This window comes from Mauremys reevesii, linkage group 4, assembly GCF_016161935.1.
Source record: "Mauremys reevesii isolate NIE-2019 linkage group 4, ASM1616193v1, whole genome shotgun sequence".
NCBI classification, from domain to species: Eukaryota; Metazoa; Chordata; order Testudines; family Geoemydidae; genus Mauremys; species Mauremys reevesii.
In genome coordinates, this window is record NC_052626.1 from 124,273,181 (window position 1) to 124,300,884 (window position 27,704).

The 27,704-nt window shown below is 46.2% G+C and overlaps 1 protein-coding gene across 6 annotated transcripts; it reads left to right on the top strand.

Moving 5' to 3' along the window:
* The first annotated feature begins 1,850 nt into the window (after positions 1-1,850).
* On the top strand, positions 1,851-21,933 carry TMEM183A (transmembrane protein 183A). Of its 6 annotated transcripts, none has more exons than XR_005598347.1 (8): positions 1,851-2,121; positions 2,980-3,069; positions 7,397-7,552; positions 13,979-14,138; positions 15,358-15,538; positions 17,480-17,637; positions 19,757-19,817; positions 20,595-20,670. XR_005598347.1 is itself a non-coding variant. In XM_039538270.1 (8 exons), exons 1-8 carry the CDS (start codon positions 2,007-2,009, stop codon positions 21,657-21,659), a joined length of 1,125 nt encoding a protein of 374 aa, XP_039394204.1. In that variant the 5' UTR covers positions 1,866-2,006; the 3' UTR covers positions 21,660-21,933. The 6 variants fall into 6 exon arrangements, 4 of the variants coding, with proteins under 4 accessions (XP_039394208.1, XP_039394204.1, XP_039394207.1 ...); XR_005598346.1 differs by having other exon boundaries at positions 19,737-19,817; positions 20,595-20,651; XM_039538270.1 differs by lacking the exon at positions 17,480-17,637 and adding an exon at positions 21,474-21,933 and having other exon boundaries at positions 1,866-2,121; positions 19,737-19,817; positions 20,595-20,750.
* The last annotated feature ends 5,771 nt before the right edge of the window (positions 21,934-27,704 follow it).

Sequence of the window (27,704 nt, forward strand, 5' to 3'; positions counted from 1 at the left end):
CAGAGGAGTGGAGCGCCCTGCTGGAAGCCGGCTGCCCGCTCCATCTGCCCCAGCCGGTGCCAGGTCTGCAGCAAGCCTGGCAGTCCGCTTCCATCCCTCCCCACCAACCGGAGCAGCACCCCCCTTCGCTCTCCCCCCTGCTCCCTTCCCCTCCCCCCCTGCTAGCCGGGGCGCACACTCCACTGCCCGGGGCACGTCTGCAGGTTTTTTGGTTTTTATTGCTTGGGGCGGCAAAAAAGCCAGGGCTGGCCCTGAGCCTACCCTTGCCTATGATACCCGCCACCCATGCATGTTCAATATATCTAGATGCATAGGAAAAGATTCAATGTTGTCCTATTCAATTACTGACAAAGCCATGATCTGATTCCCTAGCAGAAAGTGCTATAATATAATCTTGCAAATTAGAAAACTCGGGCTTTTACAATCCACATGCTCAATGGCAGTTATCTGCATAGCTCTTGTAACAGAAAATGGTACAAGGCCCAGTATTAGTTTTTAGCAAAAAGTGATACATAATACATAGATTAGTGAGAATGAATACCTAGGAGAGTCACCTTCAGATGCAGCTTCTGCAGCTTGTTAGTAGAAGGGTACAGAAAGCTGCTTAAGTATGACCAGCAATTTAGGTTTTTTGTTTGTACTGGTGGCACACATCCACACATTACCTCGATATTGGTGCTGCAAATAACACACGGATGGAAAAAAATTAGAGGGAATGTTGTACAAGACTAGCTGTATTTGTGTGTGCTTCGCATTCTGTGAAGCTAAGCAGTGTGGTGGAACAATGTGTTAATGCACACTGAGATTTCAAGAGAATCGTCCAGAGATCTCTAACAAACTTTCCTGGAGGTACTCACCATTCGTCTGCCAATCGTTCCTTGGCAGAGCTGCTCTGTCCATTCCCCCATTGTAGGAAATTTCCTGTGCCAATTGGCAATCACTGATGCAGGGACCAAAGCGGCACACAGGCGAGCATCATAGAGACCAGGTCTGCAGCCACATGCCTGCAGGAGATGCACCCTTGCCTACCCTTAGGAGTGAGATATCGGCATCAATGACCACTGCCTGTGAAAAATGGTGGCAACATTTACAATATTGTCCCTAGTTGCCTGCAGTGATTCCCTTAAAAAAAAAACAAAAAAAAGCTAGACTCTTTGCCCTACCTTGAGTCATAGATTCTAGGGCTGGAAGGGATCTCGAGAGGTCATTGAGTCCAGTCCCCAGCCCTCATGGCAGGACCAAATACTGTCTAGACCATCCCTGATAGACAGGGCACGTCCCTGGACCAAACTCACCATATTCAGGGTATTTGCCGAGCTGCATGCTTGCCAAGGGACAATAAAAAACTGATTTGTATGTAAAAAGAGGTGTATTTGATTATAACAATTTGATGCTGTGCGTAACCTAACAATCGTGGTTTGACGTACAGCGTCCTGTGCTTCTGCAGATGCGGCCTTCAGGGGAACCCCCTACACACCGGGGGAGAGCCTCCACCAGATGAGGAAGCGACCAAGGACATGCACAGAGAGGCCCATTGTATTTCAGGCACTTGCTGCAACCTCCTCCCTCATGCTAGGGGGCTCTGTGTCCCCCACCCAGACCTTCCCCCATACAAGGGGCTCCATCCCCCCCATGCCAGGGGCTCTGTGTCCCCCCAGACCTCCCCCCACGCCAGGGGCTCTGGGGGCACTTCCATACCCCCCCCCGGCCACTTGCCCGGTCTCTTTCACTGGGGGGAGGGAGCAGGGGGCGAACGCACAAGGGGGCGGGGCGATGACGTGACCCGGCGAGGGGCGGGGGGGCGTTGCTAAGCAGGAGCAGCGGGAAAGGAAAGGAGCCAGCCACGCCCACAGGGCGGCCTGATGACGTCTGAGCGCGCGGGTGGATGGCGTCTTCCCCGGGCCGTTGGCGCTCTCGCGAGATGGGGGCTGGGCCGGGGTGAGCGGCGGAGGAGCCGGACGCTGGCAGGTGCGGTGCGCGCGGCCCCGCTCCCCGCCGCCCGGGACATGGCCCCGAGGAGCCGCCCCGCAGCGACCCCCGCGCCGCGCGCCGCCGACATGCGCAGGAGAGGGGCCCGCAAGCGCCTCAAGTTCCGGGCCGATGACGTCTGCTCCGAGCGGGGTGAGGGCCCCGGTCACGTCCGGGCGGCAGTGACAGCCGCTCTTCCGGCCCTCCCCGACTCACCGCCTCCGAGCCCTGTCCCGTCCCGCTGGGGCGCCGGGGCCCCCGAGTCACCGTCCCCCGTTCCCCGGTCCCGGTGCGGGCGCCCGGCCCCCCGACTCACCGTCCCCCTTTCCCCGGTCCCGGTGCGGGCGCCCGGCCCCCCGACTCACCGTCCCCCTTTCCCCGGTCCCGGTGCGGGCGCCCGGCCCCCCGACTCACCGTCCCCCTTCCCCGGTCCCGGTGGGGCGCCCGGCCCCCGACTCACCGTCCCCTTTCCCCGGTCCCGGTGCGGGCGCCCGGCCCCCGACTCACCGTCCCCTTTCCTGGTCCCGGTGGGGGCGCCCGACTCACTGACCCCCCCTTTCCCCTGTCCCGGTGGGGGCGCCCGGTCCCCTGACTCACTGACCCCCCCCTTTCCCCTGTCCCGGGGGGGGCGCCCGACGCACTGACCCCCCCATTCCCCTGTCCCGGTGGGGGCGCCTGGCCCCCCGACTCACTGCCTCCCCCTTCCCTTGTCCCGGTGCGGGTGCCTGGCCTTCCTACTCACTGCCTCCCCTCCCGTCCCCTGTCCTGGGCTGGAGGTGCCTGGCTCTCGACTCACCACCCGCCCCGTTCTGGAGTGGGGGTGCAGCCTCTTGGTTACCCCAGTGTGAGTGGTGCACACAGTCCCTGGGTCCCTGGCCAGGGGGTGCGCATCACTTTCAGGCCTCTTTCCCCGGGTGGTGTTAGAAGCCCCTTCTCTGGGCACCCCTCACCCCAGTTGCCTGGCAGCCCCCTCCCATTCCCTGACACTTCTCCTTTCTCTCGTCCTACTAGTGACGGTGGCAGATTACGCCAACTCTGACCCTGCTATTGTCAAATCCGGACGCATGAAAAAAGCTGTGGCCAACGCAGTGCAGCAGGAAGGTGAGTCTGTCCAGAGATCCTGCCACCTGGGCTGTGCACTGCCCCTTGGCCAGTCTAATGCTTGCACCTTGCAGGTTGTGGGGTGACACCTGCAGCCCTCAGAAAATCTGGATACTCATTTTGATGCCTAGATGGGAGCTGAGCTTCTTTGGAAAATCTGCTCCTGAGTATTTTATTATTTGTGTTGTGGTAAAGCATAGGAGCCCCAGTCGTGGATCAGGGCCCCTTTGTGCGAGGTGCTGTACAAACATAGAACAAAAAGACAGGCCCTGCCCCACACAGCTGGCAGTGTCTACACGGAAGCTCTACAGCTATGTCACTGCAGCATAGACACTACCTATGCCAAAGGGCGGGGCAGTAGCTAGGTCAACGGAAACATTTTCTGTTGACACAGCACTGTCTATATTGGGGTTAGGTTGGCTTAACTACGCTGCGCAGGGATGTGGGTTTTTCATACCCCTGAGCACTGTAGTTAAGCCAACTTAATTTTCTAGTGTAGACCAGGTCTAAGTAACTTACCCAAGAGGTTCCACAAGAAATCTGTGACAGAGTTGGAAATAAAACCTAGATCTACAGATTCCTTAGACAGGAAGGAATGTCTTGTGTCTTTTGTTGCACAAAAGACTGCTACTTCTCTCTTGACTGAAGCTGAGAATATTGTATTAAGAAATTTCTAATGCTTTGCCATTTTACATCAAATTTTATACAGCTTTCCTAGGGTATGGCTGCACTTGAGAGTTGCAGTGCTGGGAGTTACAGCGCTGGTTGTCTAGCTGTGCAGGGACAGCGCTGGTGTGTGGCCACACTCACAGCTACCAGCGCAGGTGTGTGGCCACATTTGCAGCATTTGCAGTGCTGTTGGGAGTGATGCATTATGGGCAGCTATCCCAGCATTCAAGCGGCAGCAACGTGCTTTTCAAAAGAGGGGGGTAGGGTGGGGTGGAGTGTAGTGTGACAGGGAGCAGAGGAGAGAGAGAGAGAGAGTGGATTTTTGGAGCCGACACTGTGAATCGGCTCCCTGCTTTTGCAAAATCAGAAACTTTTTCCGACCCCTTAGTGTTAACTGCAAACAGCCCCAGATAAGCAGCTGCCGACTCCCTTTCTCGCTACTGTTTCTCTCCTCAAGCAAAAAGCAAACACTCAGGGCTTGGCTACACTTACAAATTTGCAGTGCTGCAGCAGGGTGTGAAAACACACCCTCTCCAGCGCTGCAAATTGCGGCGCTGCAAAGCGCCAGTGTGGTCAAAGCCCCAGCGCTGGGAGCGCGGCTCCCAGCGCTGTCCGTTATTCCCCACAGGGAGGTGGAGTACGGACAGCGCTGGGAGAGCTCTCTCCCAGCGCTGGCGCTTTGATTACACTTAGCGCTTCAAAGCGCCTCGGCAGCGCTTTGAAGTGTAAGTGTAGCCAAAGCCTCAGCCCCTGTGAATCAGGCAGGCAGGGGGGATATCTCATTTGATTGTTCACAGATTGATCACAGCAAACAGGAGCTGTGTTTGTTTTTTTAGATAAGCAGCTCCCCGATTGGGCCCTGTTCACAACAAAACAGAGAGGCTGCGTAACAAAACAAAGGGGTTAAAAGCATTCTGGGATATCTCCTAATACCCTGGAGGCCAATAGCAGCGCTGGTGTGTGGCCACACTTTACGAGCGCTGCAATGCTTATTCCCCAGGCAGACCCAGGTGTATGGCCAGCGTTGCAGCCAGGGAGTTGCAGCGCTGGATGTGCCCTGCAGGTGTGGACGCTTACTAATTGCAGCGCTGGAAAGCCTCCACCAGCGCTGCAAATCTCAAGTGTAGCCATACCCCTAGTGAAAAATCCTGGGTGGGGTGGGAGGTGTTTAAGCTAATGCTGCTGAAATTCCTTTCTCAAGTTACTTTTTTGAGGGTGTCTCTGATGTCTTTTTGATTGCTGAATCTGTCTCTCTAGCTAGGCAGTTTCTCAGAGGGCTGTTGCAATCAATAGTTTGTGCTGCCAACATCTGCTCTTAGGTTTTCAGCTACTCAGGGCAATGAAAACAATCTGAGTCAACCCCCCATTCTTAAATGCAAATGGTCACATATGTAGAATGACCGACAATTTATTGCCACAATAACTAAAACTATGGACTTTTCCACATGGGGAAATTTACCAATATAATTATACCACTAAAGTTATATGCTTCCAATGTAACATAAGCTAAATCACAACAATGCACTTTTATTTTGTAATAAGTGTCCACACAGGGAGCTTTTCTGATACAGTAATGCTGAAAAAATTTCCCCATGCAGACAAGCCCTAAGAGACAAGGAGCAGATATCAAAATAAAGAAATGCAGGAACATTACAACATATAGACGATAGACAGGAAAATGTGAAAGCTGACAGCACAGGGATGCATTAAATGGAAACTTCCACTCTTTTAAGAGAGCTCTTTGTAGTTCATGTGGGCTAGACATCCCTCTGAGTCCCCAGTAATCACATTTATCTTTTTTATATATACAGGTCTGTCGCATCTTACGCGCATTTAACATGCGCGATTTCAGCTTTACGCGGTTGGCAAAAACAAAAAAAAAGAGAAAAATAACAATTTAAATACTGTTTCTGTAGTGCGGGCGATTCCGCCCGCCATTCAACTCAATGTAATTTTGACTATACGCGGTTTTAGCTTTACGTGCTAACCGCGGAACGGAACCCCCGCGTAAGATGAGACAGACCTGTAGCTTTTTTTCCCCAGTCTCTTTTCCCTCTCTGTTGCTGTGAAAGATCCACACATAGTCAGAATCATTTCCCCCTCTACAGAAGAAACCATGGCACTGGCTGCATCCAAAGTGCTGTCAAATGTACAAAATAAACTGAAAAAGAGAGCTGTTTTTTCATTTTTTTTCAGTTAGAGTAGCTTTATGTGCTACAGACAAACACTTCAGAAATAAATGTGACTCTTTTTTTTAAAATTACTGATGTCTTACTAAATAGACTGCAAGGTGAACCTTTTTACAACTGTCATAATTTCATAGTAACTGTAAGGAACAAGCACTCAGGTTTCAAGCCTCTAGTCTTCACCTGTCTCTGGACCGGGACCCACATCCCTCTCCTTCTAACTGGGGGGTAGGCTGCAGTCCCTGTGCACTCACTGGATATTTCTACACAGTTCACAGAAGTGAGCCTTGCAGCCTGGGTCAACAGACTTGGGCTAGAGGTGAGCTCACGCACTATAAATAGCTGTGTGGACAGTGCTTTGAAGTTGAGGTTGGGGCTGGAGCTCTGGCTCCGAAGCCTTGGGACAAGTTTGTTAGTTTGTAGAGGAGTTGTAGTAACCTTCTTCCCATGAAGTTGAATGCAATCCCTGGCTCACAATAGTAGATAGAACATTAATAAATTTAATATAATATGGTCTTCAGAGATACCGCAAGTGGTTGCAATATCTGTCACAACCACTGTCTAAAGAGCTGAGGAAGTAAACTCAAATGTATATCAGGTAATTTGTACTTCCAGACAGTCCCTTTTTGTATTTGAGAGACTCTCCCTTTCCTATCCCAAGTGATCGCTTCCAAAAACTCCCTCTTTGAGTGACAGCTCCCCAGGCATGATCCCTGTCTCACATGCACATCTTTTGTGCTAGCAGCAAAGAATCCTGTGGCACCTTATAGACTAACAGATGTTTTGCAGCATGAGCTTTCGTGGGTGAATACCCACTTCTTCGGATGCAAGCTTGCATCCGAAGAAGTGGGTATTCACCCACGAAAGCTCATGCTGCAAAACATCTGTTAGTCTATAAGGTGCCACAGGATTCTTTGCTGCTTCTACAGAACCAGACTAACACGGCTACCCCTCTGATCTTTTGTGCTGTAAGACAACACAATCTCCTTTCTCTCTGTCTCCCCTTCCTGTTAGGATTTAAATAGCATCCCTTACTTGGGTCCTGGTGGATTACTCTGGTGGATTCCATATCATCTTCCCTTAGTGGCAATACATCCTGTCTGTTGTCATACAGGAAAAAAGAACATGAATTCAGGCCTTGTGGAGATGAGGCATGGTCCTTGCAAAACTGAAAATGGCAGAAAGAGGTCCACAGGGCAAGAAAGTCTGTCATATGCAGAAGATCACTTAGATCTGTTGGAGGAGCAGGTGGATTCATTCATAACTCCCCATCACTCTAGTTATGCCATTGGGATTGTTACCAAGCATCCACTCTTACAATGTCAGAAGAAATATCTTTGTATATTAGCAAAGATTGCTCATGTAGATGCCTCTCAAACAACTGCAGCCAGCCTTCGTACACTCTAACCAACTCATGCTACTTCTCATAGTGTACTTAGTATGTGTGTGTAATCTATTTCTTCTGGTTCTAGTAAAATCCCTCTGTGGTTTGGAAGCCTCACGTGTTCCTGCTGAGGAAGTGCTCTCAGTGACTGGGGAATCCTGTGACAGTAGCGATGAAATGGATGCTAAGGAAAGCACCAACGAGAGAACTGCCTCTAGAAAAAAGAAAAGCAAGAGGCACAAAGGTATGACTCCTTCACTCATCCAGTCAGCTCTGCAGGGTCCTTGCTGGGATCGTCTTCTGCATTTGCCAAGCTAGTAACTGCTATTTACAGATCAGCAATGTGTCTCTTCAAATTAAGTGTACATGTGTTTGTGCATGCACTCGTGTGCACAAATGCTTAACCAAAGGAATGCTAGGTAGGAGACGTGGTTCATCTCCCCTTTCTTACTGAAGGTGTATTGTTGCAGTTGATTGAATCATGCCTAATTGGTTGATTTCTACCACGTATGTGCTGCAGATAAAAACTTTCCTGAAACACTATATAAAATCCTACAGTTATGCCACACGAAAGGAGACCTGCAAAGAGAGAAACATTGTGCCTTATTTATTATTTTGATGTCTCAGGAGAGGAACCCCCTCCCCCACCTTTTTAAAAGAAAAATAAAGGGTGGTGATTTCTCAGTTGTTTACATAAAGTATCAGGCATTACCTGTTCTTGTGGGAGGATTCCTTGAATGACTAGAGAACAGGAGTGAGAGCTCTGAGGGCTGGTATAGGGTGTTGTATCTTTCACGTAGAGTTTATCTTCCAGTTGTTTGTTAAGAATGTGAGTTAAATAGTCTGTTAACAAAAACAGACTTAAACATTTGGGCTAAAAAATGCTGCCTTTGTCACGTGCACAGATTCCGTTCTCATGCTTCTTGGGATGTTCTCTTAGCTCTGAGAAGAATTCCAGCAAAACAAGAAGCCCCGACTGTGTACAGCTAATGTAAAAAGCAAGCCAAAACCACTTTTTCCTTGTTGGAAGAGTTGGGTGCTTTTATATCCTGAAGCACAAGCCCAATTTCTTCCCTGTTTGGATATCATCCTGCAAACATGAAAGCACTCAAGAAATGCAGAAGATAGGGATTCCATTAGCAACATTAACTCTGCAACTTTTGCTGTTGAGTTACTTATTTAGCAGTGTAAGCAATGATTGAAAATCTATAAATGGGCATTGTGGGGAGATTAATGTTCATATTAAGAATATAAGAACGGCCATACTGGGTCAGACCAAAGGTCCATGTAGCCCAGTATCCTGTCTTCCGACTATGGCCAATGCCAGGTGCTCCAGAGGGAATGAACAGAACAGGTAATTCCCAGCGTCTGGTAAACAGAGGCTAGAGACACCATCCTTGCAAGTGCAGTTATAACCAGAAAAGTGACTGTAAACTGACATGACCTTCCAGCAGGCTAGCCCCAGTGTGTAGTGGAATTAATTGTGTTGACTTGTTGCTAAAGCTAAAATGTAACTTTTTTTCGTTAGCCTTACAGAATTAACACTGCTCAGGCTTGTTCATCTTCAGCAGAGCTATCAACTAAGTTTGATCAGGTGCAGCCTCATTGTCTTCAAATTACGATTTCAGTTACATCTGTGAAACTCCATGGAAGACACAGAATTTCATATCTGTAACAGACAGCAGCATTTGCTCTGCATAATCCTTATTGCTGGCAACAATCATATAATCATGGAATATCAGGGTTGGAAGAGGGACCTCAGGAGATCATCTAGTCCACCCCCCTGCTCAAAGCAGGGCCAATCCCCAGTTAAATTTTTGCCTCAGATTGCTAAATGGCCCCTGCAAGGATTGAACTCACAACCCTGAGTTTAGCAGGCCAATGCTCAAACCACTGAGCTATCCTCCCCCTAGTGCATGAGCCTGAAATAATGCAGCTTGACTCTCAGGTTCGAGCCTGAGTTTGTGAGGCTAGCAGTTCATTAAAGATGTTAAGGTGTCTTTTTTTGGGTCAACTGAGCAAATTTGGAGCAAGGGACCCACAGTTGTTTTTTTACAGTCACTTCTGAGTAAAGTTGTGCTTCAGCAGTTCTATTTTGTGCAGCTCAGTAGGGTGTAAGTTGCACCACAGTGTAGATAAGCTATATAGCTGCTATCAGGGTGGATTTGATTGAAATCACTAGTCAGGAAGACTCAGTTTAATCATGGATTTCTACATAAAAGTGCATTTTAATTGGTTGTTATAACCTTAATACATATTCTTCACAACTCAGAGATAGATGAGACCTAAACTGGGTCTCTCTTACGGCCTGCTGCCACTATAGGTTTTCCCTTCTAGTGAGAGAATGGTACGGTAGATCTCAAATAAATGAAGGCTACACTCAGAGACCTCAAGACTTCAGGAATATGCTGCTTAGACAGTTTCACTTTTGTTTCTACTGCCCGTCCCTCCCTTCTCACATTTATCTCCAGACTTCTTCTACTTGTCCAGATCTATTCCGCCCCCAACAATCTTCTATTCACTGAACTTTCTGAAACTTTGCACTTTTAGAGAGAGGTAAGGGATTGACTCTGTGCACACAAATTTTCAGAGGGACAATAGGGTTGAGGTCTGTTATTTCTCACCTCTATATATTATTTATTTATTTAAAAACACTTATCTCTGGAGACACAAATCCCCAGTTTGAGAACTGAAAACTAAGCATCTCTGATGGTATCTTCTAGACTGAGCACTGAGTCCCATTGGGTAGATAGAAAGCTTACCCTAAATAATCTATACAGAAGCCCCTGGAACCCCATAAAACTGAGTCCCTAATCCATGGACTATTGGAACTCATTTACAAAATGTTTCTTAAACATTACATGAATATATTGTCTCATACTAGAGAATTAGAATTTATAATCCCTATTCCATGATGAGATCTTTGAGCTATATGTACCTTAATTAAAACTATCTTTAGATAGGTTTTTTTCTCAAAAAGCATTTTATCAAAAAAATCCGATTTAAATACAAAAAAAATCCAATTTTATTTATTTATTTATTTTTAATCATTGATTTTTATCCATCCTGACTGCAATTCTGTGGATACAGGATTATGCAGCTTCACAGTGCAATGGTTAGTATCCTAGCTGAAATTCAAACAGAATTTAATTGCATGTAGTTGAGAGGAAAACTGTAAGTTTTTATAAAGTAACTTTTTAATGAATTTTAAAGAAATTGACTTATGTGGCCCTTTCCAGCTGAGAATCTCAAAGCATTTTACAAATAATAATAATTTAGCTTCACAGCAGTCTGGTAAGATAAGAAACAGTTCCCCATTTTAGAGATGACAAAATTGAGGCCAAGAGTTTCCAGGAGAAGAGGACTGGCACAATGGTCAGGGCGATACCCCAGGACTTGGGAGACCTGCGTTTAATTTTTTTGCTCTGCCTCAGACTTTGTGTGACCTTGGGCAAGTCACTTTTTAGTTTCTCTCTCTCTGTACAATAGGTAAGACTGTGTTTAAAAAAAAAAAAAAAAAAAAAAAAAATCCTGGGCTGTGATCTTGTTGCAGAAACCACAATTTTTAACAGTTTTTTAGAATAGCTGCACATTTGAGTGGCGTCGCTACCCCATGCGCCAGGTCACAACATCACTCAAATTTGGTCCAGTGACTCCTCCATCATGCTTGCCTTTTGGAGCCAAGCGAGACAACCAGTGTATCTTATATGTTGCTGCCCTGCTTTGGAAGGTAGGCTGCATGCCTTGGGAAAACATGGTAGCAATATTCCAGATAGGTAACTGCAACTTTAACAAAGTGTGGCAGCAACTTTTGAACCAAAAAATGCAAACAGCTTTCTCACAGCCTTAACAATGGGAATAGTCGCACCACCCTGTGTCACCAGGGGTGAGTGAGGATAAATATCTTAAAGATTGTGGGGCGCTCAGTATTTTAGCCTACACAGGACCTGAACTTCTAAGGTAAAAAAAAAAAAATGCTCCTTTACCATCATAAAGACAAAAAAACATGCTGAAGCCCAAAGTGGCATACGTCAATAGAAGAGCCAAGATCACCTGGACTTTCAGACATGAGTTTTAATCTCAAGACTATCATTCCTCCCCAATTTCTATCCCTCCTTGAGGATTGGCCACAGATTAGGTTTGAACTTTTTGGGCCCCATACAGTCCCAACCTAACAGGCGTGCGTTACATCCAGAGTGGATAGATTTAAATCGTGATTTAAATCAGCAGGTGGGAGAAGCCTTGATGTTTGGTGTTTTTTGTTTGTTTTTGTTTTATTGCTTTTAATCATGTTTTGCATTTGTACTTTTTAGTTCATTTCCTAAAGAAAGGTTCATGCTTATTAGTTGATACACATTAAAACAAGTTCATTTGCAACTAAATATAGTCTTTACACTAAATTTGTTGCTGCTTTTTGCTAACTGGGAAGATGCTCTATATCTATACGCATTTATTTTAACAAATATGTAGCATAACTTATATTTATTCTGATTCTTAATTTTTACATTTATCACGGTAGAAAATGGTGAATGATTCTTTTCTAATTTACTGGATGATGATTAAAAAGGTTATCAAAACATTTTACATTTAAAACTCATTTATTAAACAAAGGAAGTATTGTGTAGTTAATGAATTGAACTGATTGTTTATGATGACCATGTCCTTTTAAAGCTAGTAGATCATATCCTCTCACACCGAGATTTTATTCATAGAGGGGAAGATGAAAACAAGCTTTCCAGCTTTTTCAACTCCCGGCCAGTGTCACAACTTTTAAGGAACTAATAATTGAACTGAACTGGTTGAATAAACTGAAATGAAGAAAATACTCTCTCTGGACCTGTAAAAAGGCTACTGCAGTGTCAAAAGCTGGTTTAGCCTTTGTTTGCCAGAATTTAGGAATGAGCAACAGGGATGGATCACTTGATGATTACCTGTTCTGTTAATTCCCCCTGGGACACCTGGCATTGGCCACTGTCGGAAGACCGGATACTGGGCTAGATGGACCTTTGGTCTGACCCAACATGGCCGTTCTTGTGTTCTGTTCTTATGTTAACAAACTTTGGTTCCAGGTGCTCAGCCAGTGACTTGACATTCTTTAAAACTTGGTAGCAAATATGTACTGCTTAATATTTTTTTTGTTTAATTTAAATAATTTCAACATTTTTTAAAATATAGGCCTTAACACAGATTGTCAATTTCAAATTTAATTTTAAATAGGATAATTTAAAAACCAAACCAGTATTTAATTGAATTTTAAAAATTCTATTTGGGGATTTAAAAAAAAATCATCAGTTTTTACCTACCCTTATTACATCCAAATGAAAGTTCTCTCCCACAGTCCTCAATGCTGAGTAAGGCCTGTAAAACCTTTTGGGACATGGATATCTCAATAGATATCTTAACTTTTAAAACTCGAGCAAAATCCAACAGCATTGATAGTATTAGATTGTTGGAAAATATATGTGCTTTATGCACAGGTATTTCTAGGTGCATTTGGAATTAAACAAGTATGTGAAACTTTAGTGCAGTGGTTCTCAAATTTCTGTACAGGTGACCCCTTTCACATACCAAGCATCTGATTGAGACCCCTCCCCCAATAAATTAAAAATACTTTTTTATATATTTAACACAATTATAAATGCTGGAGGCAAAGCGGGGTTTGGGGTGGAGACTGACAGCTCGCGACCCCCCAGGTAATAACCTGGCGATCTCCTGAGGGCTCCCAACCCCAGTTTGAGAACCCCTGGTCTAGTAGAACAGTTTTGAGAGCGCTGTGTGAGTGGAAATAGGTTGTTAATGACTAGAGAAGCCTTCCTGGAAGTGTTTGCTTTCCTGGAAGCTGGAATTGAAATGTAAATAAAACAAAGCACCTTTTAAAGGTGGGTTACACAAGAGATAATGACTGTCAAAAAGGGAAACTTTAAACTAAGCGCCAATGACTAATGCTTTTCTTTCTCTTTCTACATTTTGTTTATGCTGATAGGCTTGTGGGTGGGTCTACACTTAAAAAGCTGCAGCAGTGCAGCTGCGCCGCTGTAGCGCTTTAGAGAAGATGCTGCCAAGCTGATGGGAGAGCTTCTTCTGTTGGCATAGGTAATCCATGTCTGTGAGAAGTTCTCCCGTTAACATAGCACTGTCTACACCAGATGTTAGATTAGTATAACTGTGTCACGCAGGGGTGTGGATTTTTCATACCCCTGAACAATGTCGTTATACCTTACATAGTGTAGAGTCTAGACCTGGTCTTAGTATGTAAAAATGGTCCATCCTCAAACACCTGTTTCCAAGTCTTTTGGGAAGGTTAGTGTTGTATGAGATTTGGTGTAACAGATACCAGCGCTCCATAATGCTGCTCTGATGCCTCTTAAAAACAAAGAACTGACCCAAAGGGAACGGTAGTCTCCATTGAGTTCAGGTGCCTCTAGCCTTAAGTTTCTTCATGATGAGCTACTGTAAACGAGCGTATGTACTGAGCCCGTCTTTGGCGAATGTGGACTTTGTGCTGTCCCACAGCCACCTCATTTACTGTGTGTGTGTGTGTGTTCATGGCAGGTCGTGAAGCACTTGCAGAATATGGCTCCTCTCTGTTTAGCACATCAGCTAAATTTGCATGCCTTAAGGTTTATAATGCAGGACCCATGTTACACTAATGTATGTTTGTTATGCTTAGAAAACCCTGATGAGGCAGTTGGAGAGGATTATCCCATTGACATCTGGCTGTTGCTGGCTTCCTACATACGTCCAGAAGATACAGTGAAATTTTCTCTGATTTGCAAAAAAGCCTGGACTGTCACTTGCACTGCTGCCTTTTGGACCAGACTCTATAGAAGGTGCGACCACAAAGAGTTTGTAAACATATGCTTCAGTATTTGCAGGTGTCCATCAGTGTCGGACCAGAATTTGCTACAGAGCTATTTAATAGGGATCTATCTCCTCACTGGGTCAGTCATGCTAGATGTTAGAACATAGTTCTTTTTTAATGTGGTTGCAGCATGTTTACCTCTGAAATCTTTGCCGTTTTATTAACGGGTGGTGATTGGCATCCTGTATCCTAGTCTGGGCTGTTTCTATTAAATGTTGGTTTGGAGAACTTTCAATAGTATTTCTTAAGAGATTTGCTTCCTAGCCAGTCTGTTTCACAATCTGAAAATAACCACTATTTTGTAATCTTCCTGTATGTCTGATTCAAGATTTTAAAATGTGGTGAGCTCTAATTGTCAAGGCCTAAACACTCAAAAGAATGTCGTGCCCATAAGAGTATGTCTTATGTGCAGAGCTCTCACAAAATGCGTACAGGAAAGTAATGGCATTGCCTCATTTTGAAGGGTTCATTTTTTTGGGTGATGTTTTGCCTCTTAGCCTCAGGCATTTGTTGTGGTGATCTGCCCATAAATTAACATGGGGCAGGACTTAATGAAAATAAAGGCAGCGTATCCGACTGTGCCGGGTTTTAGGGACAACCAGGAAGGGAGATGGTATAGAAGAGGAGGAGGGAATAGATGGAGAGCATATAGGTGTCAGCTCACTATGCAAAAGTTCAAGCTTCTTCCTCTGGTCACATCCTTGACTCTCCTTTTTCACTGGGAAGACTGACATTTTATTCCTACTATTAAGCATATTATTTATCAGACAAAATCAGTGTTCTTTCCCTATTTGTACTCTTGCCTGTTTTCTGTGCTTGCTTCTCAGCCCCTTTGTGCACTGCGCCACACACTAAAGATACCAGAGACCTTGCTAAGTCTCACTCTGCAGCCTTGGCACATAGTGGTGCGAAGACCTTTTGAGACTGGCAGGCCACCTAATGCAGAAACAGTACGGTGCCCTTGCAGAATCTGAAGATGGCTGCAGGTGCTCCAGACACCAGCCATATATGGAGGGGCAATGTGACAGCCAAGAGATGTCAGTGGGTGATGTGGTATAAATGTAGAGTTCGACCTCTTTGTTCAGTCACCTTCTTTAACACTTATTTTGTAGCTCCCGAGATTTATCTGAAATCCAGTACAGTTATGGCTTTTCAAGGGGTGTTGTGTTTGTCCCTGTTTCCTTTAGGCACTACACTCTGGATGCGTACCTGCCTCTCCGTTTACGGCCAGAATCAATGGAAAGGCTCCACTGTCTCCGTGCATGTGTCATCCGTTCGTTATACCACATGTATGAACCTTTTGCTTCTCGTGTCTCCAGGAATCCGGCTATTCCAGAGACTACCCCCAGCACTTTAAAGAATTCCAAAGTAAGTAGCAGTGTTTGGGGAAGTGAACTAACCTGTGTTCAGCTGGTACACTCTCTGCTTTTTGTTATTCCCCTTTCAGAGAAATAAATCTGATTCAGATGGACCCTAGTGAAATACAAGCACTGGATCAGTGATAGGAATCTAGGAAGAGTCTGACTTCTGAACTTCTATCAGTTACCTGTGTTTGTACAGCCCCTACCACAATGGGGTCCTGGTGTGTAGCTCCTAAGCACTCCAGTAATACAAATTAGGAAAATGTAATTTTACAGTGATGGAAGCCCTGTCACTGACACAATTCACAATTGTCCCCTTCCCTCCTATACACAACCCAGGCTCCGAAAGGAGTTAGCTAGGTAGGCATTTTTGACTACTACTTGCACTGTTGTAACTATATTATTTTGGAATGTTTCTTCTGGGTCAGTGGCAGAGGATCACAAGTGCCACTGGCAGCCTCTAAAAGGAGAGTCCTTTCACACCGTGCTCCTGCAGACCATCGCCTTTGGTTTCTCTGAAGGGGGGAGTGTCATGAGGCAGGGAGCTAGCATGAGAAGCAAGTGCCTGCTTTGGAGTGTGGCTGTGCAGCTGGGCAGGGAAGCTGGGGAGGAATTGTCATCTGTGTCATTGGGCAAAACCAAACTGCTGTCCTTGCTTGAAGCATTAGTCACTGTTTATCATTAACCCCTCGTTCTGTCTGTTTCTAGCCTGGCTTTAATTTACTCTTGGCTGACACATGGCAAGCCAGCTTGGTTTTTGGTCTCAAGGGGAGGGGTTTTGGTTGACACTATACCAGTGGTACTCAGACTGAGGCTTGGGAGCCGAGCCACAGGTGGCTCTTTAATGTGTCTCTTGCAACACATGATGATGATAAAAAAAAAAAAAAAAATATGGATCATTTAATTATTAGCCAATCAGGATGCTTTTACTGTGTTATTAACCAACTGTCGAATACCTGCAGTCATTTTGCTGTGAGTGTAAATAGTAAATAAAACAATGAATTCCCGCAACTGTGGCTTTTTGGGGTAATGTTGATGGGTCATTTGGCTCCTGAACCCCTGAGGTCTGAGTATCACTGCTCTGTGCAAAATACAACAAATCCATTTCTTTGCTGTGCGACATCTCTGCTGCTTCTGTCCTTCCCCACGTGAAGACACTGCTAAAGTGGCAAGTTGCCCTGAGATAAGACTGAGAACAGCGAGCAGCAACAGGTAGGTTGTGCTGCAGGTCAGGATTAAGATGCATCTGCAGCCTGTTGTGCACAAGTCCTCTGCACCTGTTTGCTCCCTGAACTATTAGTTCTTCGCGGGAATATCGCATTCAGGCAATGTCTTTCTTAAAAAGAAGGAAAAAAACTTGCAGTTCCACTAACCTCCTGTTATAGTTTCAGTCCCTCTGAATCTAACCACCTATCAGAGCAGCCTGTAACCCCATCCATCTATTGGTCTGATTAGTAGACCCCCCTCCTCCCCCAGTGGAAGGGTCAGTGTCTGGTATTCATTCACGTTCACATCATAACGGCTTTGGTGCCCACTCCTGGTGCTTCTACCATACTAATTGTTTTGTAAAGATTCCTTGCGTGTAATACTTTTTTATTACCATTCACTTAAAAAAGGAAATTAAATGACGATAAGCCTTTGTTAGAATAACAGTAGAGGTCTGACTTCAATCCATCAAAGCATACAAATGCCCTTGTACATCTGGACTCCAGACTGTGTCCTCTTTGTTCCATGTGCTGCAATGCCTAGGCACAGTGGTGTACATTGATTGGGACCTTACGTTTCCTCTGTGATTCCTTGCTTTCATGGGTTTTGGTTAGACCTCTAGGGGTCTGTTAACACTGATGGGAGATGCTCGTGTAAACTGTGCATGCAGCGAAGGGAGACTCAGACCCCTATATTACTGAATCCAGCTTTTCCTCTTTAATTTCCTTTCTTCTTTCCCTAGCGTAGCTTGTGTGGGACACTGGAGCCGTTGTGGTGTCAGCAGAAGTGTTTGCCCTTTAAAGACACCCCCATTATTTTTGGTGGAGCAGCAGGCCATACGGTGCACGTCTGAAGGGCAGGACGGCTGACACGCGGATGACATCCTCTGCCCCTTAGGAGGTACTTACGGTTTTGTGCTTAACTACTTGCCATGATCACATGAGCTGTTAGATGAAGCTGTGTCTGTAAGGGCACGCGCTGGCTCTGGGTCTCTAGACGTACACACACTGGCTCTGATCAAACTGGCATGCTAAAATAGCAGAGTGGTCGTGTCATCATGTGGCAGGAGGGGCTAACCGCCCGAGTATAACCCAGTCAGAGGTGGTAGGTAGGTACTTGGACAGCTAGCCTAAGCTGCCACTATGACCACGCTGTTATTTTCAGCATGTTAGCTTAATTCCAGCAAGTGCATGTAGGTCCGCCCACCCTGGGAATTACATCTCCAGCTGCAATGTAGATGTACTCAGAACGGCAAACTCAACTGCAAATGGAATTAAGCTCAGCAGTATCTGCTGCATGCCCCCTGCTAAGCCCGCTCCAGGGAGCAGTCAGTATTGTGATCGGTTAGAATCGTTTGCCACGGCTGCTGCCCGGCTGAGGAGATAGTTCAGCCCATGCTCCTGAGCTTAACTGCTCTCCAGCTTTGTGCTTCACCTCTAGGGGATTCACCACTGCAGAGATCCTTCCAGCACTCCTGCCTGTGAATATGATTTAGAAGTGAAGTGAAAGGCCTTGTAACTGCAAAGCCACACAGTAGGAGTGACCTAGGCTTGGTGCTAAGAGGAGTTACATGAGTCCCTCACCCCAGCTAGAACTAAATTGCATTAAAAAGGTGCAGATTGCATCAGCCCTTGTTCTTTTTTTTTTTCTTTTTTTTCCATCCATGAAAGCAGGTTAGTGCTGATGCAGCCTCTCAGATTTGACAGCGTTAGTGACTGCAGCTAGCAGGTACAGCATTGGCAGATAAGTTTCCCCACGTTGATCCAGAAGAGGCCTTAACTCTGACCTAGAGAGACCATCTCTGGGTGAGAGGGGAGTTTTCTCTGATTCATGCCATTCTTTCTCTTCCTGCTGAGGCTGTTAGCAGGCCCACTTCAGGTCAGTTGTTATGGAAGGTATCTCTTGTGATGTGGACACTTGCTCTCTAGCAACTGGACTGAGATTTGCCAGACTCTCTCCTTATTAGCTACTGAATGGCTGTCAGATGACTGCAACTTCCAGTCACTGTCAGCTTATTGATATTGGGCTCTATTTAACCTCCCCCTCACTTGAATACAGTAGTTCTGCTAAGACTCTATTTCATGGAGCATTGCATGCCGGGACATAGACTCTCACAGCTGTAAGGCTGTATAAAGGTGTGGCAGCCAGAGATTACACTATAGAATACCTGAGAGACCTTTGCCAGGAGATCCAGGCTTTGGTTGCCTCTGGCATAGAGGCAGTGAGGCATTGGACCCCATGTATTCATCCATCTTTAGAAAAGAAGCAATGTTCTGAGCCACCAGTTGAACTCTACAGCCAAAGCTTTGCTTTATGTTTTTGAAATACTAACATGTTGCCCTAATGGAGAGGAGTATGACCTCTGGGTGCTACAGATGCACATATCCATAGGAAGAGTGCCCCCCTCCTCCTCTTCCCCCCCCCCACCCCCGGCTATGTCAGCTCTGTCCAGTTGCTTTTAACATTTGCCTCTCTTTTTCTCCTTCTCCGATCTGCTATTTGCTCTCCCTCACTCCTGCTCTGTTCTGAGTGTGAGCTGAATGCATACTTTGACCTGAGATTTTATCAATTTAATTTGGCTGCTCCATGTAGTATGGAGAGGAGCAAAGTCCATTCTGCTTTCCTCCTCTATATGGAATTGGTGAATGGAAAAGAGGAAGCACCGCTTATCTGGCTAGAGCCCAAGTGCTGTATCACCCTCTGGTATAGCGAGGTTGCCACCTTCTGACTGGCAAATGGAAAATGCCAGTATGCAGTAATGTTTGCAGTGTAGTTGTAGCTGTGTTGGTCCCTAGATATTAGAGAGAAGGTGGGTGGTCCAGTAAAAGATATTACTTCACTCACCTTGTCTCTCAGGTATGCATTAATGTAACTAATGGGACCAGACTGCTGCCAACTCGTCAGCTGCTCCTGTGGTTTGTAGTTTGGGCTCTTTGTGTTGAAATTCACTAAAAAATGAAATAATTAACTCTACTAATGTATTTTTTCCCACTTATCAGTGTTTGCTTTTCTGGTGCAGAAAGATTGAAGGGAACAGACGAGAACCTATGTGGGAATTTAACTTCAAATTCAAAAAGCAGGTATGAAAGCTAACCACTTGCCATTGAAATGTCAGGGCGGTAAGGTTTTGAAGCCATAATGATTTTTCTTCCGGAGTTGTTATTGATGGGTGCAGTAGATCAATTAAAATCCGATCTCATGGTAAACGAAATACATACTGCCAAATGCAGAGGTGGGCAGGTAAGGCACTTGTGTAGCTGCTGAGTAGGAGAACCAGAGCAGGAGGCAATTCTTACTGCTTTAAAACACGCCAACATTTTCAGTCTCGAGTGTCTAAAGGATTAGATCCCTACATCTATATTTAGGCTGATGATTGCCTGCCTCTAACCCAACGTGCTGAGTATCTATAGCTCCAGATACCTTCAGTGGGGAGTTGTGATGACTCAGCTCCTCTGAAAAGCCAGCCACTTTGATTTAGTGCCTACGGTTAGGGACCCAAGTTTGAAATGTGTTGCATTAATGTCTTTTCTCTCTTCACAGGGAAAGCCTTTCCAAAGCTAACAAAACCAACCCTTTTATTAGGGGGTGACAGTAGTCTTTGTGAAACCCTCCTTTAACCAGACTCAGGATAAATGTATAATACCGAGCACCCTATTAGGATCTTCGAAGTCTGTCTTCAAACAGACAGTCTTGCAAACCCTCCATCCCATGTTTTCATTGAACATGGAACTCTTTTGCCTGAACACATGGGTGTTAGGCAGGAATCTGCTGCTGAGCCAGGATGGTCTCTAGACATGAAGTAAAATTTCTGGTTGGCTTCAGTTTAGTTGAATGAACCGGTCTGTCTTTCTGTCAAGCCTCCCAGATTGAAGAGTAACTGTTGCAAAGGTCTTCAGCCACCTGTTCAGTATGAGGATGTTCACACAAATCCTGATCAGGACTGCTGTCTGCTGCAGATCACCACCCTCAACTTCATCTTCCTGCCCGTAGTCATGGGTATGGTATTTACCTTGGTAAGTGTTAAGAAATCTGCACGTAAGCGCCATAGAAATGTGCTAAGAAAATGGTCTGGTCATTACCGCTTGTCTGTAAATCTTGCTGCACCAGCAGACTAATTAATATGCATTTCCCTAGTGCATTGGGGCCATCACTCAAGGATCTCTTCAGTTTAGTTTCTGCAAGTCACTAAACTTTCTCATGGTTGGTGTAGACTCATGGCACCAGCCCTCTAGGCCCAACTAGAAGGGACTGTTTGACAGCAGTGTTCAGTGAAACGGGCTCCGTTCCTGGGGGAAGGAAGGATGAGGATTTGTATTCTCATCGTGCCTAGGAGTCGTAGTCAGCAGCACCTAAAATACCCTAGATAACTTACGGATATTAAAGGTAGAATTGGAGAATAGGGTCCAAGTTCTCTCATCTTTGCACTTCCGTAAGATCAAAGCTCCAAATAACATTTATTTTAACTTTAGAAGAGAGTTGGTTGATTTTTCAGATTTTGATGTCTTTCTGGTATCTTTTTTGTGAAAAGCATACTTTTTGGAGGCCCTCACTTTATATTTTCAAATAATTAAAAAAAAAAAAGTTTAAATGTAAAACACCACAAAGAAAATGTTTGTCCAATAAGAATCAGGGATCAGCATTCACAGTAGTAGATACTATTTGAAGGGAAATTAGGTACTGCTTCCAGAAAATGCCTATATGTCTATTAAGGAAATTGCCAATTTTCTTCCCTGCAGTTCACGATAAACGTGAGCACTGACATGAGACATCACAGAGTGAGGCTGGTGTTCCAGGATTCTCCTGTCTGGAACGGCAAGAAGCCCCGACTTGACCAAGGAGTACAAGTTGTCCTGGACCCTGTGCACAGTGTACGTCTCTTGGATTGGTGGCATCCACACTACCCCTTTTCTCTGAAAGCTTAGCATGCTCCTACTGCATCTACGAGTAGCCATGTCAGGCAGAAGAGAATGTCTAGGAACAGGGAAATCCTGTTTTTATTTCCTGAATAAATTCTCCAATCTCCTTACAAATCAGTGAAACTGCAATGCCAGTCTCTGTATATAATTCCCAGCCAGTAATGAGCAGAACCGAGTGTAAATGGAAATGATTTGTAAACACATTTCTATGTAAAGTTCACATTTTATGATTTGAAAGGAGCGCCATGAAACTGTTCATTTAAAATCCTTTTGGTGTTAACGAAAGTCGTCCTGTGTTCTGTTGCGCAAAGGAAGCGGAAGGCGTGTTTCCAGATCCAATGTGGTCAGAGATTTTCAGACCAAGTGTCAATGAAATCAGTGTTTGTCTTACGGTAGCAGGATCAGACTCAAATGCCACAGTATTGTCCTACACTGATGCAGCAAGTGAAATAGCAGTGACAATCACTAATCATGCTTCACTCTCTAATTTGCATGAACACAATAAAGGCATAAATGACCAAGCAGAGAGATTGCCTTTACAGCTCGAATTTAAATTAAATGTGTGTGGTGATAAGGCAAAGAAACACTTACAAAAGTACATATCCTGATGCTCTCTTTAAGAAAGAGAATCTAAAACACACATAATGGAAAGGCTCTTGTGGCGTGTGGGAACTAAACAAAAACTAACTGCATCAGTTAATAAGTGCTCAGACTTCAGGCATTAGAAGAGTAAGATTGTCTGTGAGCTAAGCTAAGTGTTTGGAGCCAGTGACTGTGGGAAAGCTATTAGCAGCAAAGAGGAAGCATCCACTTCCCAGCAGACAAATTAACTACCTGGGAAAAATGAACCCAACCCTTCTGGTTCTACTTGGCGGTGTGAGAGGGCTAAGCAGGATACTGTGTCTACTTCAGCATATCTGGAGTTGCAGCACCACAAATACCCAAAATAGATGGGGGCGTGAGTTTTATGCAGAACCGTGGGCAAGTATTGTGCATCTTATGACAGGAAGAAGAGCTTCATAATTCCACCTAAAATCCTCTGATTTTGAGCCTCAAGGGATTTGAGATAATGGCTTCCCTGGCCCTGCAGACCATAGGGGCAGTTGAATCTCAGTGCAAAGTACATCTGCATGAGGGAGTGTGACTGGGGCTGAGTGCAGGGTGAGTTGATGCCCTGAAGTAACTACTGATGGGAACCGGGTATTCTGCTTTGCAGCTTGTCAGTGGAGGTGAGCCCAGTTAACTTATCAGTCCTATTTCAAACCAAATCTTGTGTTGTGCAGGGTAAAGGCAGGAAGTACTTCTCTCTGTGATCCACAGTGAATGCAACAGCCTGTCCTTGAAGGAGGCTGCTGGGATAAAGCAAATGGGATAGGTTTAAAAAAAAAAGGGGGAGGGGGAGGGGGAAAGTTTCCCTTCCCAACTTGAATCCAGTATGTAAATGCCCAAATGGGTGTAGGTGTCTTATGTAGCTGTACCAGTGCTGGTGTTTGTCTTGCACAGTAGTCACTTAAGCTAGCTGTGGTGATTTTATCTGTCCCAAGCACATTTCTGGGCCAGATTCACTCTGGTATTGCATCCCCCATTAGATTCTATTTGTGGCAAAACCTCAATCTCAATGCAAAGTCCCTTTTCACCTTTCCTGTGTGTCTATATTAAGAAGATAACGGGCAAGTTGTTTTCAAACCAAAATGCTCAGCTCGGTATTTTGGGTCCACCTTAGATGGACCATCTACCCTGTTCATTTATAGTTTAAACTGTCAGTTCATGAAATGTACCATGATGGCCAGTTGTATTCTTATGGTCGTGGCTCTAAGCTTTACCTCAGTAGTTTTTCTTCAGCTGATTGCACGTGTGCATTCCACTCTTGGTGGGTATGCGCCATGCGCACACTCACATTTCCCTCAGTGGTACTTGTTGGGGAAGCTTGAGAGCCCTTTGCTCTCGCACACCACTGTGTGCTGGTATAAAGGACCCAGCAGCCCCATTCAGATCCTTCTTACCATCCAGTCACTGGAATTGCTTGGCTTGCTTTAGCAGATACTCTGTGTACAGTTCATTGTAAATTTCTATTAAATAGTTAACCAGTGTTATAGTTACTTAGGGTTAGTTATTAGGTACTATCCATACCACTTTTCTTTTTCAGTTCCCAGATCTGGGGTTGCCGGTTTTCAGTACCGAGGAATGCCTCGGTCACCAGGCTTCGAGCCCTGTGTCTCTTTTCTAGGCCGATGCCTATGAGCAACTCACCCTCACGCTTCTTGAAGTGTTTGGGGGAAGTTCATATTTGGAATCGTTGCTAAAATTGCAAAGACTCTAAGCCAAGGACTAAAAAAGACTGAAGCCAGGGTGAAGTTTTTGCTTATGGATGCAGCCCTGAGACTGCCTTAAGAACCAAATCATCCTGACTCAGCGCTAAGGGCTTCAGTTAGGAGTGCACCTCCTCTGCTGCCTAAGACCCAACACGGCTCACCCTCTCCAGTGCCTAAGAAGAGTCTCTAGACACCCCAAGGGAGGAAGATCAGACACCTAAATCTAATAAGCATGTGGATTCCAAAATCCACGCACTCCTCTTATCAGATGGCACCACGATGGGCACCATTCACTCCAGCACTGAGGCAGGCACCATCGAGTCCAGGGCCCCAAGTGGCACCTACATCTGCAGTACTGCAGCAGCCCGAGATTGTCTCAGTGCCAACCACGCTGAAGGCATTTGCAGCCGCGAGAGATCTGCTGAGCCTGCTGGTGCTGGTATCCCCGGTATTGTCGGTGCAGTACTTGGTGCTGTGACAACCTCGTGTGCTTTAGACTTCATGCCCATCAGTACTGTTGAAGGAGAAGCCTGCGATGTTGGCTGCTCTGTGCTCTTCGCCGACTCGGTGCTGTTCTGACACCCTCAGGAGCCTGCCCTGTTGGTGTGCACAGGGTGACTCATTCTCCTCTGAATTGGCACCTATGATTCCCAGCATCAGAGCCAGTCATGCTACTCTTCCCCTTCCTCCCCCCTGGGTAGTTATTATCCGGATTGCCTCAAGATCCTTCAGGTGGAGTGGGATAGGGTATGTCATTGGGGCCGGCCACTGGTCCAGTGGCCCTTTTGAAACCCATAGGGTTTCCCCCTTGTTTCTCGCTCCTGCACAAGACGTCCCTGCTCTGTGTTGTCAGAGAGGTGTGGGGAGACTATCTGCCAGGCACTACCGGTTCCTGAGCCCAGTATTGAGCAGAAGGAGCCTGCTGGACAGCTAACAGAGAAGGGGCAGCCGCAACCTGTGCTGGCTTCATGCTCTTCCTCTCCTGACTAGTAGTTTCTTCAGGAGGCATCTCACCCGCTCCCGATGATGATAGAGCTCACTGAGAAATGCCACCAGTTTTGTTCCCTATAAGATCGCAGTCCAGGTTCCATGACGGACACTTTCCTGCTAGCCTGGTCGAATAAGCTCTGCTACACTTTTCCTCCAATTCCCCTCCTACACTGAGTGTTGGCAAAGCTCAAACGGGACCATGCCTGGGTTGCACTAATAGCCCCAGCGTGGCCTCGGCAGCACTGGTTCTGCATTCTGCTGGATCTGTCAATGGAGCCTCTGATATTGCTTCCTTTGGAACCACTTGTAATTTCACAGGTTCCTGGTCAGATGCTCCACCCAAACCTGCGGGTTCTTTGTTTAACAGCCTGGAGGCTCCCTGGCTAAATCCTAGAAAGGAGTCTTGCTCGGCTCAAGTTCAGGATGTCTTGTTAAATAGTAGAAAGCCCTCAGTCAGGTCTACTTACGGTTCGAAGTGTGAGCCTGTGTGCACAGAGACTCCAATCCCTTCACTGCTTTGACTTGAGAGAGAGAGAGAGAGAGGAATGCACATGTGAAATCACTTGAAGAAAAAACTGTTACTAACCTCCCATAACGGTTGTTCTATGAGGTGTGCGGCACATGTTCCTTCCACAACTCGCTCTCCTCCTCCTCCTTTGTTTTGGAGTTGTCCAGCAAGAAGGAACTGACAGAGCTCTGGGCCAGTGGGGCCCTTTAGACCAGCACACAGTGGTGTGCGATGGCAGAGGACACTCGAGCTGCCCCGGCAGGTACCATGGAGGGAAAATTTCCGATGAGTGTATGCAGGGCACCTGCACGCTGAGAGTGGAATGCACATGTGCAACACCTCTGAGAACACCAATCAGAAGGCTAGTAACTGTGACAGTGGAGCCTCACTCTGACCCATCATCAAATCTTGTCTAGACTTGGCAGACTTGGATTCTTTTTTTTTTAATGTTGGCAATTAATATAGATTTTAAAGCTTTTTTCCTCAGTTTTTAACTATTTAATTTTCACAGTCATGGGAAATTAATGGGGAGTCCCCACAGCAGGGCTGCAGGGGGCTCCCTGCCTGACCGAGGGGCCCAAGATGCGCAAGGTGAAAGGGAGGCTGCAGTCCTGGCCTAATGGAGCAGAAACCCCCAGTCAGGGCCACAAGGAGGAGGATGAGCCCCCAGCTGAGAGGGATGCCAACCACTGCTGAATGGTTCCCGCCCAGGGATGGCCATCACGCTCCTGGTGGGTGAGTGAGTGAGTGGGGCATGACAGTGGAGCTGTAGAGGGCTCCCAGGTCTAGTGACAGCGGCTCACTACAGGCGCTATGTGCGGGGCAGACAACGCTTGCCAGCTGTTATTAATGGAAAGCTTTTCATCAATTTCTGTATGTCAGTGAAACTGACACTTACCAGTGACCAAACATTTAAATTGAATCCTGCCAAGCTCCATGTCTAACTCACCCTGCGTCCTCTCCGAAGGTGAGTGTTTCTGTTTTATCATTCTGTGAGCTCTCTGGATAATACTTCCTGTTCCTTTATTAATGCTCCCCAAAACCATGAGACTTGTCCAGGATGTTACTCGCTCATTGAAAGGCTATTAGCTGTCAGCTCCTTTACTTATATCCCCTGGGAGCTGGTGCTGGACCAGCAGTGTACAAATGGCAGCTTCCCGGATGTAAAGAGCCCTGGGTGCGTGCTGATTGAGGAGATGTTTCCTGCTGACCGAAGCTCTGCACTCGAAATAGAAAGCTCTCTCATTAGTTGGGGATGCATCCCTACCGAACACAGGCTGGTGTCTGTTGCACATGAGTTTTATTGTCTAGCTTCCGTTGCAAGAAAAATAGAAGTAGGTTACAAAACTGCTGGGTAGTTGATGAGGGTTTATTTAGAGCTGAGCGAATAATTAATTTTTTTTTATTTGGTTCAGTTGTTGAACCAAAAAAACTTACACCCCCAATTAGTTTGGGGTTGACCTAAAATGGGAATGTTACGTTTTTCTCACCAAAGGAAAAAACAGTATCGTCAGGTGACTGCTGTGCTGGGAAGAGGTGCAGGGGTGAGCAGTGGCCAGGCCCGCACCTATTGTCCTTTGGACCGGGTACCGGAAGAGGATGTGTAATGGATTGCCTATAGTTTCAATATGTGCACATAGCCAAGTCCTTGGATGTGACAGGTTCTTTGGGAGCGACAGCGGGGCTGAGATGTGACTCTGCGATGGATTTCTAGGTTCAGTTCCCAGTTTGCGTAGCCTTTCACGGGGATAGTGGGCATGGGTTGTGAAGGGCACAGAATTATCAGCAGTGTGTGCCGCTGCTCTAGTTTTTAAGCTGAAGTGCTAGGGTTGAACAGCAGGGGGCAGAGTCTGGAGTCCAGCCTCCACCAGCTGGGACTGCATTAGGGGAACACTCAACACCCTCCCCTCTCCACCTGGGCAGCTGCAGCCAGGCAGCAGCACTTGGGGCTCTGTTCTCGGCACTCGTCCACCCACAATGGGATCATGCAGCGGCCGAGTCACATGAGATGCCAACTACTGCCTTAGTGGCAGGCGAGAGCCCATCAGTAGCATGAGGCAGAGGAAGGTGTGTAAAGCATCTTGATGTACCATGAGAAGTTACAGAGGAGCCCATATGGACCATGCAGCCACTTCCCATCGGTGGCTGCACGGACACTGGGTCCACCAATGTTCCACCCCCCAGGCCTTGTGCACCCCTCACTCCATCCTGCTCCCGTTGCACTCAAGAGGAATGAAGCAG